This window comes from Microtus ochrogaster, chromosome 19 (genome assembly GCF_000317375.1).
Source record: "Microtus ochrogaster isolate Prairie Vole_2 chromosome 19, MicOch1.0, whole genome shotgun sequence".
NCBI lineage: Eukaryota > Metazoa > Chordata > Mammalia > Rodentia > Cricetidae > Microtus > Microtus ochrogaster.
The window spans coordinates 45,356,431-45,374,623 of NC_022021.1; the positions used below are offsets into that span (position 1 = coordinate 45,356,431).

Here is an 18,193-nt window from a genome sequence, read left to right on the forward strand (position 1 = left end):
CTGGTCTACAAGAGCTAGTTCCAGGACAGGCTCCAAAACCACAGAGAAACCCTGTCTCGAAAAACCAAAAAAAAAAAAAAAAAAAAAAAAAAACTGAAGAAGAGCAGGAGGCAGGGGAAGGCAAGAGTGTCCTGATGTCTATACTTGGTCACTGGCTGTCAGGTCCCAGGGTTTCCCAGCAAGAAGCTAATTGCAGCACAGAGTGCATCGTGCTAGGGGCCAAAGCCCACATCCTTTTCGTTATTGTTGTTCTCAAGGGCAGTGCTAGCTTTCCCCAGCAGCCCATGTGCAGTCCAGGAGCCACTGTCCACGTCTGTTCCAGAATGGATATTCCTGGGGCCGTTCAATTCCCGATTTAAGGGAACTGCCGAAGATTAAGCCTTGAAGGTGCACTGAAGACCCTACATCTTGCCTCAGATCTACTGTGACCATTAAAACCACCAGGTCACTTTTCAGCAGCACCCAGAAAATGCCAACTGTTATCTTCTCTGGGCTTTCTTCTGAGGTCTTGCTCTGGAAAGGGTCTCCTGCATAAATCTTCTCTTCTAAGTCTCAGAGGTGCACAGATTTTCCCCAGGGTGGATCTGTGCTATTTGTCCTCACAAACGAAGTGGAAGACGAAGGGACCTTTGTTCTACAGGGTGTGTGCACCGTGGCGGTGCAGGGAACCTCCACGCATGTGCCCCTTCAGAACCATGTCAAAATCAGGACTGCCTCAGCAGAAACATCCCAGCCCATCCAGATTTAAAAGGCCCTCTCATTGATAAAAACGATGCCCCTGTTTTTCCCTTTCTAGAAATGACTCTTTCTCCAGATAACCATAACCCTATCCCTCCACACTGTCCCGAGGGAGAGTCCTTCTAGGAGAGAAACAAAGAAATCATTTGTGGCCCCCTGGTGTAGACCTGGCCTTGGGCAGCCACACAGCAGCTACAGGACGAGTCACCGTAGTGAACAGAGCATGAGCGTGCTAAGCCAGGCTGTTGGGCACCTGCCAAAGTCCACCTGCACGGCCAGCGTTCTGCTACACTCTGCCCTGTGTTTTCATTGAGGCTACTTGTGTTCATTCAAAAAGGCAGGGGAGATTATGGCACTGACGTGTCTGCCTCTAGCATTCAAGACGGGTACCTCTAGCAATCAGATAGGTGTTCCCAGCTAGACCAATGGCCTCTGCCTTCTCAACCACAGGAGAAGCAGGAGCCTGTTAAGTTGTGCAACCTCAGGTCCTCTGAAAGAGCTGAGAAAGTGAGAAAGAACATGAATTCCAATCAGGACATTCTTATGCATGGTATTTGGAGAACCAACTACCAGACTACTCTCTGCCCTCGGAGGAGAAAAATTGGCTTCAGGGACAGGTGCCCAAGCACCCCTGTGTACCTGGCGTGTCTCCCACATGTCTTAGACAGTCCACACATCTCACAGTGGAAAGTAAAAACGCGGTCATCAAACAGCGCCCCTCAAGAACACAGTGCTACCAGAGGGCACATTGCCTGTACACCCTGTCACTTCTGCTTTGCAAAAGCCTGCCTGCTACTGAGGGAAGAGGACGAAAGACGTCTGTTCTCTGAAAAGCTAAGGGAGGAATGCTTCGGCGTAGACAGGAAGTTCAAGACCAGGAAACCGTGCCTTTACAGGAGACGAGATTACACAGGCACCACCACTGTAGCCTGGGGACCAGTGATTTTGGCCACTGCATTTTTAGTTTTACTGGAAAGTGCTTGAGTCACAATTGGTGACGATATTCATTTGGGAAAAGGGGAGATAGAGTAATCATAGAGCATCAAATTCGATATCTCATTAAAAAAGCAATGGGAAAGAAACCCTGGGTTTGTACACTGCCACTTGGTTCATGGCCACAGGCTCTGTGTGTATCCAAGGCCTCCATGATAGCAGCAACACTATATGATGCATAGAATATGAAGATCTAGTATGTATGAGTTAGAGGCAATAGGAAGGATACTCTTTCTTTCCAAAAACCAAATCATCACGGAACAGCTTTGTATCATTACATTGAAATTATTAGGTTACAATGCAGTTTTATTGTTGAATGCATATGAATTAATAATTTCCCTCACAAATATTGATCTGAAATATGACTCTGAGTCTCCATGAAAAATGTATCTATATAACTTTGTATTTATAGCCATGCGATACATTATCAAGTGAATTCAATGAATTGGTGTTCATTTGCAAATAAAATTTGGTTCATGAATTTAACTCAGAAGACAGGGAGATTATTCTGGAATTCTTTTTTAATACCAAGATTAACTTTTGAATTAGCATAGGAGTAGGAAGGAAATTTTGGAATTTCAGTTTGAATCAAAAACCAAATCCAGGATGAGAACTGAGCTGAGAAGGAAGAACGTTGGTGGGCTCACCTTTTAATTGTCTTTCTGGTTGCTTTGTCTTGTTGAGACGGCTTTAATTCAGGAGCCCAGACCGACCAGAAACTCACAGCACTCCTCCTGCCTCAAGCTCTTTAGTGGTAGAGTTTCCGGTGTGAGCCCCTGCACACTTCAGGTGGGTTCACTTAACTCAGAGCTCCAGATCAGTTTCAGTTCAATGGGTTGTTTTTTTTTTCCCTCAGTTCCACACTAATCTTTGCGTCTTTATCTGCTTACCTGCTATACACTTGTGAGTTATGAGAGTAACCAAAGCTATTAGATTTTATATCTTTAGCTCTTCCTGTCCATATATCACATTTTCCTCTGTTTCATCAAGCAGCATGTGTGTTTTTTTTTTTTCTCAAGAAAAGGAAAGCACCCTAATTGATGTTTCATAAAACTACCAGGAGAATTTGCATCACTTCAAATGTTTCAAAATCAAATCTCCACATTTGTGAAACTTGAATAGTGTGTGCTAGAAAAAGTACTTAACTGTTTTGTTTTTTAAACTTGTACCTATGCACAAGATGGCTTCATTTCTAGAGTCTGAAGTCCAGGGGACAAAGGACATCTGCCACTATGACCCTACCAAGTGCACAGCTCTCTTGCCCACTGTCTCTTGCTTCATACCTCTAGAGCCCCGGGCTGGACAGTACATTTCTCTGTTTTCTACCCTTGAGGAAAGTAGGCATGAGGACGCTTTGGTGGCTTGCCCGGACTCACTGGAGTGGCTAGAGACTGTTCTGGGGTAGAGTTCATGTCTGCTTTCAGCTCTGCTCTCTAAAACTGACACAGTAGAAGCAATAAAATGGCTTTCAAAATACTGTTTCTATTTGCATCAAAGTTTTAAACATTATGGCCAACACCCCAAAGCTACCTTTTCTGGGCATCACTAGCCACAGTGTCAACCTTCCCCATAATGATACCACATGTATGAATGGGTACTATGAGATAGATGAAGGCTTGGGCCCTCCAGTTCTCCAGCTCTCATGGCCCCTAGCATGCCTAGCACAGGACTGAACTTTTTCTTACCCTCCTCCAACACCACAGTCAAGTGGTCTGAGCCACCTGTCAGTAACCTTAAAAAGACAGCTTGGGCTCAGAGGGAGTTCTGGTAAGAGTGGCCGTGCCCCAGTACTATGTCAGTGTGTAGCTCTCTCCTAGAGCTTCATCAACCTCTGGGAGCAATGGCCTGCACTGTAACCATTCTGAATCACTAACTTATAATCCTGTATGTCGTGCTCACATTCCAGATGTGAGTCTTCTCACATACTTCCAGAAACATTGTGCACTGAATTCTGTGGCCTCTGGGTCCCATTGAGAAATAGGAAGAGCGGGGCCACATGATAGATTTGAATTTTGAATATTAGAATGATTACATAAATAAGTTATAAAGTGCTGTATATTGACATTTTTCCTACAAAAACGTACTTCTGCAAGGGCAGAGAAAACAGTCCAGGCAATTGGTCTGGTAGTTTCTTTGGTCCATCGTGTTTGGATTGCATTTTGCTACTTTTTAGCTCTGAGCTCTCAAACTTGGGTCAGGTCAAGTTCCCAGGATTGTTTGCTACCAACATAATTGGTGAGGGCACTGGACCTTGGCACTGGGGACATTTAAGACCAAGTCAAAAAATTTCCCAGCATGTTTCTTCTTAGAATAGCCGAGTTCTAGTTCCTGGGAGAGATATGTGTTTGTGAGGGGTGTTTAGCATCTTGATGGTGCTTAGAACTTGATCTCAAGTAGATCAGCTGACGACAGGAAATTTCTATCAAAAAGAAGTGCATTTTGTTGGAGTCAGAAGATATATAAAGCATCCAGTGAGATTTTGGTGCATATTCCCAGAATTGGTTTTCATGTAAATCTTCCCTTCGTATTGGCCATGACAAGGAAGATATTTATATGGATCTAACAACCCTATTTTTCCCCCTGAGCAAAGCCCAGTAAAAAATTCTTTTAATGTTTGACCCTTTGGCTTCTCTTCTGGTTCACAGCCCTTTTTGTTTGTCTAGATTATAGCTGTGTCCACCCACAAGGTCTTTAAACCTGACCACAATGGTTTAAAAAAAAAAAAAAGTATCAACAGTGCTCTTTTTGAGAACGATTTTCTCCATGCTCTATATACAGCTTAAATGGGAAATTTAATTTACACAACTGTTCTCATGGGAAAACACTTGAACTGCTACTATTGCTAATGATATTCTAATATTTCCTGATGTCATTATGATGCTTTTGCTGATCATTTGCATTTTTTATTGTTTGAGAATTCCATATGTGTGTACGATGTATCTGATCCATGTCCTCCCCTCCAATTCCCCTCTGTGTCTCCACCACAGCTTTCTCCCAGGTTCATACATTTCCTTTGTTTTTTCTTTAAGCCCCCTGGGTTCACTTATTGCTTTCAGTGCAGGGGCATGGGACCTTCTACCGGAACATGGACAGTCTCTTGGGGCTCACATCCCTAAAGAAAACAGGATCTCCCTCTCCCAATTACCATCAGTTGCCAACACCCTCTCAGTTAGAGAAAAGACTTTTGGAACACCTCCCCACTCCATGCTTGGCTTTTGTCTGGCTTGACCTTGCGTAGGCATTGTCCATGCTGTCACAGCTGTTGTGTGTCCCTAAGTGCAGCTGATGTATTGATTCTGGAGATTACTGCTTCACTGTACCTAACTACTACCTACAGCTCCTGAAGCCTTCCTGCCCACTCTTCAGTCATGACCCCTGAGCCTTGGGAGGAAAGGGTATGGTATAGACATCTCCTTTACAGCCGAGCATGCTGTAGTTTCTTCCTGTCTTCACGCTGACCAGTTGTGGGTCTCTGTGTTCATTAATGACATTTGTGACAATATCATCACACTGAAAGTCTGATATCCATAAAGATCTGCTTCATGTTATGACACTGACTCTTCGCCTAGCACTAGATTATTAATTTGTGAATGGTGCTAATATATAAATCTTAAGAAATATTTGCTCCCATATCCCAAAGTCAGCACCAAAGTTCAGTAGCAATCCTCTTTGTCCATCACTGGGTAGGGTTTGTTTTTTTTTTTTAATCGGAGCAAAGAAATGATATTAGAGTCACCAGTCTGAGTCCTAGAATCATGTTTAATTTTAGTCAAACATGTAAGGTCAGGATAAAAGTAATGTTTCCTTGTTTTTTTAGACTTTGGAGATCTTAATCTGAGCCTGCAGGAAGAGCAGAGAGCAGAAACTGAAAGCGCACTACTGAAATATTCTTGGCAAACCCAACCTTGAGCTCCAGTGGGGTGCTGGCATTTGGAAAATCAGATGCAATGAACCTAATTATGCAAAACAGTTATTTCCAATCTATCATTCATCACAACTCTGTCTAAATCTGAGATTAGTTAATTATCAACAAAGAGAAAGACCTCACCTGCCCTGATCCTTCTCTTCCTGCAAATATCTAGTGATTTCATTTTTATTTATTTATTTGAAATAAAAATATAATGACATCATCTCCCTTCTTCCCTCCAATCCTTCCAACGCAGCTCCCTTGCCCCCTCTGAAAGAGCTCCAAACCCAGGCTATAGAAAGGTAATCTGCAGTTAAATCCCACGATGGCTGGTGGGTGTCAGTTTGGGGGCTGAGGGTGAAGAATCATTCCTGAAGCAGACTGAAGTCCCTGTGTTTTTAATGTGCAGTCTCTGCTCAGCATAGACACTTAGCTCTTCTCCTTGTCACCCCAGGTCCGTGTCATGACACCATTGCCCTGACCTTTCTCCTCTGGACATTAGCTCTCAACCAGTTTCTCATTTCCTGTCAGTCAGTGCAAGCAATGTCTAAGTATTTCCTGGCGTGGCAGGCCTTGTTTTAGAAGCGTCTTTCTCTGCGGCAGGGCTCCACAGTGACACCTTGCCCAGGCTATGCAGGGAGTGTTGTGAATAACGATTCACAACACTGGAGCGCCGAAACACTTATACCCATCAAGTGTGAATAAGCCAGTTACACGTAAGCTTTGGGACTTTGTCCAGAGGGAGACAGACTCAGTGCAAATGCCTCTGTTTGGATAGGCAGAGGGAAAGGAAAAAGGATGCAGAGAACTTGTCCTTAAACACCTGCTTCTCAAAGGGCTAGGGGCCACTGTCTGTCCACTCTGGCTCATCCGTTGTCCAGGACAAAGCCTGAGGATGATAGCAATTTCTGCTTCAGTTTTCAGGGGTGAACATCCTGATGTCTTCGCTGATGGAGCCTACTGATTTTCTCACCATTTCGAATATTCTCTCTTGCACTAAATCAAAACGATGCATGGACCTTTAGGTTATTTGTCCATCTGGAGGCAGGCTTCACACATCAGGCTACGGGGAAAAAGTTTCAGTGGTCCTGTTGGGTGTGGAATTATTTGAGAAACCCCAACATCCGTCCAGTGGCATCAGCTTTGGGAGCAGAACAAGGCAGCTGGATAGGGTGATGAGCTGATTAGTCTGGCCCCTAGCTGTCATTTGGTGTTATTCATTAGTTATTTGTAGATTTTAGTCATTACACTATTCCATCAAACGTTCTTGGATAAAATACTGTTTGGATGTTGGCTGAGTCTTAATGTGCCATCTTCATTTCTTTCAGCTGGGTCCCGAGCCTCATACAGCAGCCAGCATGGGCACCTGGGCCCTGAACTGCGGGCCCTGCAGTCCCCAGAGCACCACATAGACCCCATCTATGAAGACCGTGTCTATCAGAAACCCCCTATGAGGAGTCTCAGCCAGAGCCAGGGGGACCCTCTGCCACCAACACACACTGGCACCTTCCGCACGAGCACAGGTGTGTATTGGGGTACATTCAGGCTTGCCCACTGGGCATGGGGGATATGGACCTCCTTTGAAGCTAAATAATTGCTCCCAAATGAAAGCAGTGTGTGTGTGTGTGTGTGTGTGTGTGTGTGTGTGTGTGTGTGTGTGTGTGTGTAACCCCAGTCAAGCCTTATAACCTGCTTCTGTCATCAGTATCTTTGATGATGATTGAAAGAGAGTATAACTCCAGCTTAGCTACCTGGTGATTCTATGGATGGTAGAAGCACTAAGGGAATTGTCATTACATCAAGTAGAAAAACTCAAAACAAAACAAAAGAACAAACAAAACCCCATGATTGATGTTTTCTGTGCCCTAGGTAGGCAATTTAGTGAAGTATAAGTTCTCCACAAAAGGAATCACAGTCATGTCGTAAAATATAGATGCATTATTTTTGTAAGACAGTTTTAATGATGCAGTCTACCTTTTAGCAAGCTAGAAGATCAAAATATTTGTTTTAAAAAGTGGCATGTTTTGAAAGGTAGACTTAGGATATGTTTCATACACATTAATAGTCTAAATCATTCAGAATTGTTATTTAAAGGTTGGGATTTGATAACTCAATAAACACTGTAGTCTCCACCATTAAACATATATATTTTTAGTTGTACATAACCATAAGACACATTGAGAAGGACAGGCGTTTCCTATGACCTATAGCCATTCATAAAGTAGTCTAAGGTTATGACTATGTTTCTAATGACACTGACTTTAATGATAAATATGGAGAAATTAGACAATTGTTGAGCAGTTCACTCCTTGTAAAACCTCACCCTCCCAGGTAAGCAGCAGAGATGCCTGTCTGTTAGCTGCAGGTGAAGCTTACCCTTTCCAGGCTATGCATGCTCAGAGCCACGGCTAAGGCGTGGGATGGAACTGTAGCTTGTAGTGACCGCTGAGTACAGTGTGGTGACTTTGTTAAACTGCAGGTGATGCGGGATTACATGTTTTGAAGTCGAGAAAAGCTGCCCTTGTGGCTGATGATGGCTATTTACATTTCAGTGTTCCACGGCACTAGAAGAGGGAAGGCTCAATGTTCTCCTTGTGACATCGCCAATGCCATTCAATATTAATAACATATATTTAGACTTAGGGAAGAAAGAACACTGATTTATCCTTGTCAGACCTTTTGCTCATAGCCTGCTATATCTGCTGCTGTCTGGAGTTGGGCCACTTGAATTTTTTTTTTTTTTGCAAATTATCAATTTAGATAATTTTATTTCCTTGTATACACTTTGTGAAAAAAAGAGGTGACAATCACAATGACACTGAATACTTAATTTGAATAAAAAAAGGAAACAAGAGAAGTTTATTGACCCCCTGCTCTATATATGCCTTTAGGACTGTATTTTGTTAGTAAACTTCTGAAGGATCAGTCAAAACTTAGTTACAACAAAAAAACTGCCATGTATATTTCAAGACATAGAAAATGTTCATTAAATAAAAGACAGCTACTCTTTTATTACTGTAACAAAATATCTAGGCAAAAAAAACTGCACAACTTAGAAGAGAAAGTTCATTTCAGCTTGTATTTGGGGGAAGGGACAGGCAGGCATGGTGACAGGAAGTTGACTGATACCATTTACACACACAGGAAGTAGAGACCAGGAACAGGAAGTAAGGTGAGGCTATAAACTCCCGAAGCCTCACCCACAGTGGAACACTGACTCCAGCAAGGCTACACATCTTAGAAGCCCCACAACCTCACAAACACCACAGACTGGGAAACAAGCGTTCAAACCCATGAGCTTAACGATGGTATTTCTCCTTCAGACCTCCCACTGTTACACTCTCTAGGCTTAGGGAGTCTGCGCCTGTGCTAGGATAAGAGATTAATATGTGTCAGTGACATGAAATTTAAATTTCAGTGTCCCTGTATCAAGCTTTGGGTCACACCCTAGCCTTTACCTTTAAGTGTCCCCCTACAGCAGCTTTGGGACTGCAGAGGCAGCAGCATGAGTCTGTGACAGAAATCATACAGTTCATAGGACTTGGCCTCTTGCAGAAAGTTTACAAACCTATTTCCTGGTGCCAATGGAGAGACATCTTGAGCAAAGGCATGCTGTGCTTTTCTCCTTCGTCTGAGGGCAACCAGCAGTCTCCTCGAAATGCTTCAGAGAGTCTGTTGCAATAGGAATTATGACTGAGACCTGGAAGATGTGGCAGGCAGAGGTTTGACACCTTATGCCAGCTGACACAGGGGAACTCAACATAGTTTGTGAGCCAACGTGATGGAGTGTCTCACGATGCTGTGAGCGTCACACGATGCTGTGAGTGTCACACGGTGCTGGGAGCATGTCTAAAAGCACATAGAAAGAAGGAACAGGAAGTGAAGCACAAGTCTCAAGACACAAGCTTCCAACCCGCCCCTGCCCAGGAGGCCTTGTGCCTGCGTCTGGCCTGCTTTGTACTCGCATAGTTATCTAACCCTAGGACCCATTGCTGTAGAGACTAAATGTCTAAGATGATTCCGTGTGTGTGTGTGTGTGTGTGTGTGTAAGTATGTATCCATAATCATTTTATTCACAACCCCCTATGTTGTACACATCCCTGTGTCTGGAGATCACTAAAACTGAGCTAAGAGATTTTCATGGCAAAAATAAATACCCTTAGGAGAAGGGGGTCACATTCTAGTGAGACCCTTAGTTTGAGGTACTTGATTCTTCATGTTTAGCTTGGATTGTTGGCTGATGTGATGTGACCAAGGAGCCTTATCTTCCTGCCTTTCAGTGACAGGGAACCAGCTGTAGCTCATTTGTTTCTGTGTCCCCAAACAATACAGACAATCCTGTATCCAAACAGAAAGTGGGTCACTCTCTTTCACTGCGCCTGCTCCTGGAAATAAAGTTGAGGGAAAGGTGCATTGATGCTTAGAGAATGAGGAGTTGGAGCTGAGAACCAAGGGTGAGATCCTAAGAAGAAAAGCAGGTGGCACATAAATATTTTGGGGACAGCCTCTAGTGCATTTAACATAGTTACTAATCCTGCAGCTGAGGTACATTTTGATGCCTTTTCTATGTATCATAAGGCAGACATGGAGATGTTGCTTCCACAGTCACACAGGTTGTTTGGAGTCAGTCTTGGAAATGTCATGTCTAGGCTGTCTTGTCCTAGGTCCTGTTCTTTTTTGACCCCATATTTGTAAATACCATTTGAAGGCCAAACAGGTTCATTTGTTTGGTCCAAAGCTTCATGGCTTTGGATGTTCTCTTATTAAAGAGGTATCTGCTGAGATCTACTGTTGACTGGGTACACTGGCTCATCAGAGTGGCTTGCAGGCTACTGCTTAACTTTGAGCCCATTTCATTTCATATAGTCTTATAAACATAGAAGAAATTGACTAACAAAGGATGGGAATGCCTGAAAGATGAATGTCATGGATTTGTTTTCAACTGCCTCGGTCTCCTAAGCATCGTACTAACTCCATGGCAACTGTCTCCCTGTCCTTTCCCCATACACGCTGACCTCATCTCTGGGCCACTTGGTGCCTGATTACGGCTATGCTGAATACTAAGTCGCTCTTGAGCAGGGAGACTTTTAGGGAGAAAACTGGACAAAATAAAGAACAAAAACAGAAACAGAAATCATGCCTGCAGATGCAGAAGGGAAAGCGTGTTGAGACCATCACAAGGAATGTCCCAGGAGTTTCTTCTTGTGTTCACTTGTCACTCATCTTTTTCCTGTTTTTTTCCATCCGACTTCCTCTCTTTCCTTCCTTCTCAGCTTCCAGATGTACACCTCCCATGTCCGTTACTTTGATCTGGAGCCTAAGTCTCAGACGCCAGCTTAGACAGTTCCACCTTTCTCCTTCTATGTGATCAGAAAGTCCCCTGCACTCCTGAGCCATGCATGGGCTATCTAACCCTCGTGTGATTGACCTCATGAACATGCGTTTAGAAACATTCAGGTTCATGCTGGAGCATCAAGAAGCCCAAGGCCCCCTCTTCATCTCTCCTCCACTATGGTCTTATGGATGGTGAAGCACACAAACAGCCCATTTTCACGTAGGAATTATTTGGATTCTAAAAAGCAGATGCACAATCCACTGAAGTCATACCAGAGGCCATGTATACCACTATCCCTTCTTGAAGACTCAGCTCCAGACACTGTCTTGCTAGGCACACCAGACCACTGCAGGGCAGAGCCTGCTCTCTCTTTTCCTTCCACCCAACCTAGCAGAAGGATGCAGGCTCTAAGGATGACCTGGCAAGTCTCACTACTCCTAGATGTGTTATAAGTAGAGATGTTTGAAGAAAGTATATCTCTTCCCTTGCCTGAAGACAGCAGGGACAGGCAGAAGTCAGCATAGTACTCCAGAAACACAACGACCTAAAAGAATCACTTTCTGAATCTGCAGCAGCTCCTAGCCAGATAGGCTGCTAGAGAGGGTCCCATCACCACACTTGAGAACTCTTTCTTGCTTTGAGAAACTATAAATGTGGATGGTGAGATGAAAGGGAAAGCGTTAGGTACTGGCAAGTAACAAAGTTAGCCTTGTCCTGAAAAGTCCACGGTAATTCCACAAGCATAGCGCTCGCATCTATTACGTCGGTAGACAGAGCAGTGCTGGAAAGAATCGAAGCCAAGGATGGTGTGCCCACTGAGCAGTGAATATGATGTCATTTATAATTTTCACATAAGGGCTCAACAGCACCAGAAGTTGCAAATTAAGAACAATTAAGATGTAGACCCATAATTACAAGTTAGCAGGCTGTACCCTCCATTCTACACATTGTCTATCAATTCAAATGGTTAGAATTTATTTGTATGGCCATTCCAGTTCTTGGCTGTCTTTCAGATTTGCAGATGAGTGAGTAGATCAAGATTAGAGCACAGCCTACATCTGAAGTAGAAGTGTTTACTTTGTACAATAAAAATAATCACATCACCTGTAGTCCCAAGTCTACCAGATTCCAGGCTGTGCTCTTGACTCAGGTTCTTAGCTAGCTGAGAAATTTTGTTTAGATAGTTAAATTCCCACAGTGTTTCTTGTTTAATTTCTTGTTCAGCAGGTAGATATTTGTATGCATACAGAATATAATATGCCTTCAAATCATAAGCAAACACTTGATGTAAAGTCATTTAGTACTTAAGAGATAGTGGAGCATATGAGTTCTGTTCTGCAGCCATCTAGATTTTATGGGCAGCTCCGTCTCCATGCTTGAACCTCCTGTAAAGCCAACTAAAGATGAGCTGTCACTAACTTTCTAGAGACGGGCAACTAGAATATCTGTTCATGTTCTCTCTGTAATCTGTCTCCCTGCCTTATTCCTCTTATGCTATATTAGGTTTGCTCAGCACCTTTATGTCACCCTAGGCAACAGAAGTGACTCTACCATAGATATGTTATCACTTTCCCCATTCAACTATACCATTTTCATCTTCGTGGAGAATATTATCCAAAATCATCATCCAGGCCCATGCAGCTTTCACTTGAAGGCAATTTTAGCACAGTTCTTTCCAAGTGAACAGATACTGATGAATATTTAAATAGAGCAGATAATGACTAAAGATAAAAATCATACAGACTTATCTAGATCTGACATACATATAATCACCTTGTATTTTAATTTTCTTTGGATTTTCTGCAAACTATATTATCATTCAAAGCACATGGGCTGTATTTTCTGGGCATACCCAATATTTAGTGTCCAGCAGATCAAATGGGATGGAACAGGCAGAGAAAGGTTAATCAATCTGGGATTTGGTCCCCATTTTACCCATCCCACCCCCCCCACACACACACACTTTCTCCTCTGTGAAATGAAGAACTGGCGTTGAGAGATGGGACCATTCACTCAGGTCATTGTTGGCCCTAAATGAGGCAGTATGTGATGGCTCATGACATGGTGTCTGCACAAAAGGAAACTCTGCCTGAGGATAGTATTGATTATATTCTTTCCTCTTCTCATTCCAGGGAGGCATTGCCGCACAGAACTAAAAATGGGCTCAGGGTGTTGAAAACACATGGGTATGTTATTATCCATTGATAGCCCCGGCACACACTCTATAAATGAGAAGAAATAAGAGTGTGTACCATGAAATGTGCAGATAAAATTATATGGAAGAATATGTATGCCTAAGTATGAATTTACTCACTTTCCAGTGGGTCCATTCGCTTGTGTCTATTTTAATTTTTAGGACAAATTCTACAAACCTACTGAATTCTGTAAACCTACCAAATTCTATGGTAATAGCTGTACCTGGACTGACAATCAAGAATAGCCATTCCTAAATCTTGAAAAAGATCCTAGTATGTAATGGAAGATTGCTCATTTGTTTTCAGTTACCCAGGCCTGAACAATCACACAGAAACTGTATTAATTACAATATTGTTTGGCCAATAGCTTAGGCATATTCCTAGCTAGCTCTTCCATCTTGAATTAACCCATTTCTATTAATCTGTGTATCACCACAAGGCTGTGGCCTACCTTTAAGTTTTCAGTGTTGATGCCTTTCTCCTTCTACAGCTACATGGCATCTCTTTGACTCCACTACTCTCTCTCTGTTCTGATTTCCTGCCTGACTTTACTCTGCTAAGCCATTAGCCTAAAAGCTTTATTCATTAACCAGTAAAAGCAACACATATACAGAAGGACATCCCACACCACTAGTAATTATTTCTTCCATTAATCCATATTTTAAGTACCTGATTAAAAAATACTTCTTAAGAATTCTTAGAGCTGGATTTGGAGAGATGATTAAGCAGTTAGAAGTGCGTGATGTTCTTGCACAGGACTGAGGTTTGATTTCCAGCACCCACCTGGCAACTCAAAGCCATCTGTAACTCATGTTTTGGGGGATTCAACACTTCTTCTGGGTATCTGGTGTACATGTGATGCATAGCTATACATGCAAACAAAACATCCAAACATATAACATGCCTAAAATACATAACTAAATGTCTAATATCTAAAACAGCATTTGTAATTCTCATTGCTGTATAAAAAGAACAAAACTGGTCACTGCTTAAAATAGGATTTTGTCCCTTTTTCTCTTTCAAACCTAATGTTGTATTCATCAATGTTGACCATGTCTGTGGCATTCCTACATCTGATTTTACATTTTGGGGATATTTATCCTCTGTTCCCAGAAAAAAAAGTGAAAACATTCTGAACGTTAGTTATAAGGATTCCACCAGAAGTGTTACCTTGCTGAAAATGCTTCTTTTTTAAAAACAATAATGACATAAAGCTATAATACCATGTTGTATTTATTCTCGAATAGCTATCCATTAACTGTAGTCTAGTTCAGACTGTGTTAAGTGTAGAAACTTGGAAGACACATACAGTTCAACTTTGCTGACAGCATGCCAGATTGGGGACCAAAGAATTTTTATTCCTGAAGTAATGGACTTAAAAGCTCTTAGCCCCACTTTCCACTAAGCCATCCTTGTGTTCTGATTAGAGACAGCATTCCATGATTACCTTCTTATATATTTCTTCTGTATTAAGTTATCTAGTTATTTGTAAACACATGCTGTGTTTTCATATTTATCTGTATATACAAATATATAGAGAAACACAATGAAAGAAAAAAAAAAAAAGCTCAGAACCCCCAAGACCAAGCTCTGAGCACAAAGCAGGTTTATTTGCTCCAGAGGGACAGAGGGCAGGGAATAGGAGACAAAGACAGGAGACAGAGGACAAGGGAGATGGGGATCCAGACAAGGGAAAGGAGGCAGCGGTGTTTGGCCCAGAGGGACAAAGGACTTCCTCTGAATACAGAGGAAACAGACATGGCCCATAGGAAAATGGCAGTATATAAAGTTACAAGGGGAAACCCCGTGTTAGAATAAGGTGTTTAATTCTAATTGGGTGTGTTAGTTAGGTGAACCCAAGGGGGCTTTAGATTACTGGACTTTGATACTTTCGTAGCTTGGTAGTCAGCTTCAGGAGGAGGAAGTGACCATTGATGGCTAGCTTTAGAAAATGTAATCTAATGGATTTTTAGCAAGGCAGAGGGGCTGGGAGAGAAGGGCAAGGCCTGCCAGAGCCATGCTCACCACAGTCGAGCTGATCAGAGTCCCTTCACGTAAGACTGGAGAAATAGCTCAGTGGTTATTCATAAGGACTGCTCTTTTGGAGGTCCTCAGTTCACTGACAATCACTTACATAATGGCTTGTAAATATTTGTGACTCCAGTTCCACAGATGTCTGAGGTCCTCTTCTGGTCTCCACGAACACCGGACATGTACATGGTACACTGAGTCAAAACACCTATACATGTAAAACAAAATGAAAAACACATAAATATATAAAATCAAGGGTAAAAAATGCATAAAGAAAATTGCTTTTCCTACTCTTTGTTGGGTTCCACTTTACATTCCTCACAACGGTTTCTTCCCGTGTGCCCAGATTCCTGGATTTTATTCTCTTCTTGTCTTTTTTTCCTTTTCAGTAAACAATGCTTGTAACCATCATTCAGAAGGCAGTGTTTGGCTTTATTAACAAGGATGCATTGTTCCTCCCTCAAATACGGCACACAAAGCATCTCTCTGTTTTGCCTTGACAAACTAAGGTTTTATTTGTGTAGCTTTCAGAAAACAAACACAATTTCAGCAACGGCAGAGGTGTCTGTCGAGGTGTCAAGTCCACTGCAGAAGAGGCAGCTTGTTAAATCTCCCCGGAGAGGCTAAAGCACAGTTCATTGAGTTCTAAGAGCTCATGGGAGGAGAAGGGACTATTTGCAAAGGACATGAGAGGAGAGGGACAAGTTTGCAGAGCTGATGAAGCGCCAGCCCCTCCAAATGTTTGCCAAGAGGACATTCGGTTGGTTGGAGTAACCCACAAGGTCAATCAGTGGGGCTCTTGGACTAAGATGGGAGAAAAATGTTCAGTGGTGGAAGTTAAGAGGAAGGTATATGAAATATGAGACTTCTAATAGCAGGATGGTAGTTGTTTATCCTTGGCAGCAAACAGGTTTGGTAGGTATGAGGTGTACCAGGAGGTAACTAGCTGGGCAAATCAGAGGACAGCACTGAACGCTCACTCTGGCAGTGCCTTCCCAACTGCCATCCATCCAATCCCATAAAACAGTAGCTGTGGCGTTGTTTTTTCTGAATCAGGGTTTTGCCCTGTAGTCCAGATCATCTTCTAAGTGTAGATCAGCATGGGCCTCTACACACAATCCTCCTGCCTCAGCCTTCTGAGTACTAAGGATAGAGATGCCCATCACTATCCCCAGTCAGTTTTAATCTTCCTAATGCTGCTACAGATTTTCATCCATGTGGTATTTTCTGTGTACCAGATAGCCAAAGCAAACTGCGATCCCGTGGTCCCATGCTGTAGTTTGGGCAAACATTTGCCCTAAATATGAGGAATTCCATTACTGTATTGTTGAGGGTCATGGCTTCTCACGTATTTTGTTCTCCAAGGTCTCAGGATCTGTTCTTTACATTAAAGAGCTGTTGTTGCCCTCTTTGTATTTGGTAGACACTTTATTTTCATGGCTGGGGTATATTAATTTCACAGCATTTATTTGAATTGTGATTTTTCTATCTCAAAATTCTCAAAAACTAACTTTCTTACTGGGACCTGCACAGAGATTTAAGTATTTATCAGGGTCTGACAGGGTAGACCATCAGGTGAACTGCCTACTGTCTAGCATGAGGATTGCTCCCCCGAATCCCATCGGGGAGAAACAGCTAGCTGTGGGGTTATGAATTTGCTCTCTGAGCACTGGGGAGGCTGAGACAGTAGCATACAAGATGCTCAGTAACCAGTCCAGCTAACTGAGTCAGTGAGCCCCGTATCCCGTGAGAGAGATGCTGTCTGTCAGAAGATGCAGAGTGAGAGCCTTGATCCTGGAGAAAGACACCGAAGGTTCATCTCTGGCCTTCACAGGCCTGAGCCTGACATGTTCACTTCCTCCAGCTGTATCTGCACATGCATGCAGATGTACATGTAAACTCATGCACCTACAAACTCCCCTGCTCTCCTTCCGTCCAACCCCCCTCTCATGTTAATGGATGATACTTTTGAAGGACCAACTCATTAAAGCCAAAATCATTGCGATTTAAAAATTAATAAATAACTTCTGGAAAGTTGCTCATCCACCTTAAATTCTATAGCCCACCTCCTCATATCCTCACATGGTTATATCAGGGATGAGACAGAATAAAAATACCTTATAATTAAGATTCTAATATTTGCATTCCTTTTGTCTTCTGCAGGTTAAATAAAAGTAAGATTCTTGGGATACTTTATATATCTTTTCTATATATATATAATATATAGAAAAATATATATTATATATATATTATATAAATTAGTTTACACAACAATCTATCGTAATTTTTCCACTGTGATCTTCGGGTATTTGAGTCCTGTGACTAACCCATCCCTTCATCTGCCTTTAGTTGATATTCTAACTCCTCATTGTTATTTAACATTTCCTCATTCTACTAGTAACTCACAAATGTTTCTCCTGGAGATTCTAAGGCTGGTCTGGAAGCTTATGTTGGTAGCAATCGTGGGCATCTGGAGTATAACTAACAGAGCTTAAATTTATTTCCTCTTAGAGACCTAACTGCTGGGGCACTTTGTTGCTTTGGGTCTCTGTTTCTCATCTGTAAGGCACAACTGGCATTCTTTCCTCCTAACAGGTTGCTGAGGGAATGTGAGTTGGTACAGTGGAGCACACAGAACAGCAGGAGCATTCTGTTGTCCGGGGCAAGCTCCCCCCCCCCCCACACACACACCCTGGCCCTATCCATACTTCTTTTGTGTAGGGTTGTGGATTTCTGCCTTGTAGGTAGTAGAGTGATGACCCATTAGTGGAACATTTTTTTTCTGTGTGACGTATTGGATGTTTTTCCTGCCTGAAATCAAACAATAATCCCAGGAGGCCATTTTAACTCCCTTCCATAACTCCCAATGTCTCATCTTGCCCAAGACCGAGGACTCGAGCCGGAGTCTACACCTGACTCCCGAAGCCAAGCACTCCATGAGCTGCGTGGTCCTTCCCTGGAAAAGGCCACAGTGAAAACCAGATAGGGGCCCCG

At 42.7% G+C, this 18,193-nt stretch overlaps 1 protein-coding gene and 1 long non-coding RNA gene across 4 annotated transcripts in view; one reads left to right on the plus strand and one right to left on the minus strand.

Annotated features, from left to right (window-relative positions):
- Nucleotides 1-18,193, plus strand: part of Ctnnd2 (catenin delta 2) — a 755,848-nt gene that overhangs the window by 448,625 nt on the left and 289,030 nt on the right. For all 3 annotated transcript variants that reach the window (XM_005356666.3, XM_026783687.1, XM_026783688.1), the window contains one exon: nucleotides 6,967-7,161. In XM_005356666.3, coding sequence (XP_005356723.1) covers nucleotides 6,967-7,161 — 195 coding nt within the window. The remainder of the gene's footprint in view (nucleotides 1-6,966; nucleotides 7,162-18,193) is intronic.
- Nucleotides 8,203-15,673, minus strand: LOC113457154. The gene is made up of 3 exons (XR_003377778.1): nucleotides 15,491-15,673; nucleotides 15,303-15,407; nucleotides 8,203-9,487 (listed from the first exon to the last, which is right to left on the minus strand). It is a non-coding gene; the product is annotated as an uncharacterized LOC113457154 (long non-coding RNA).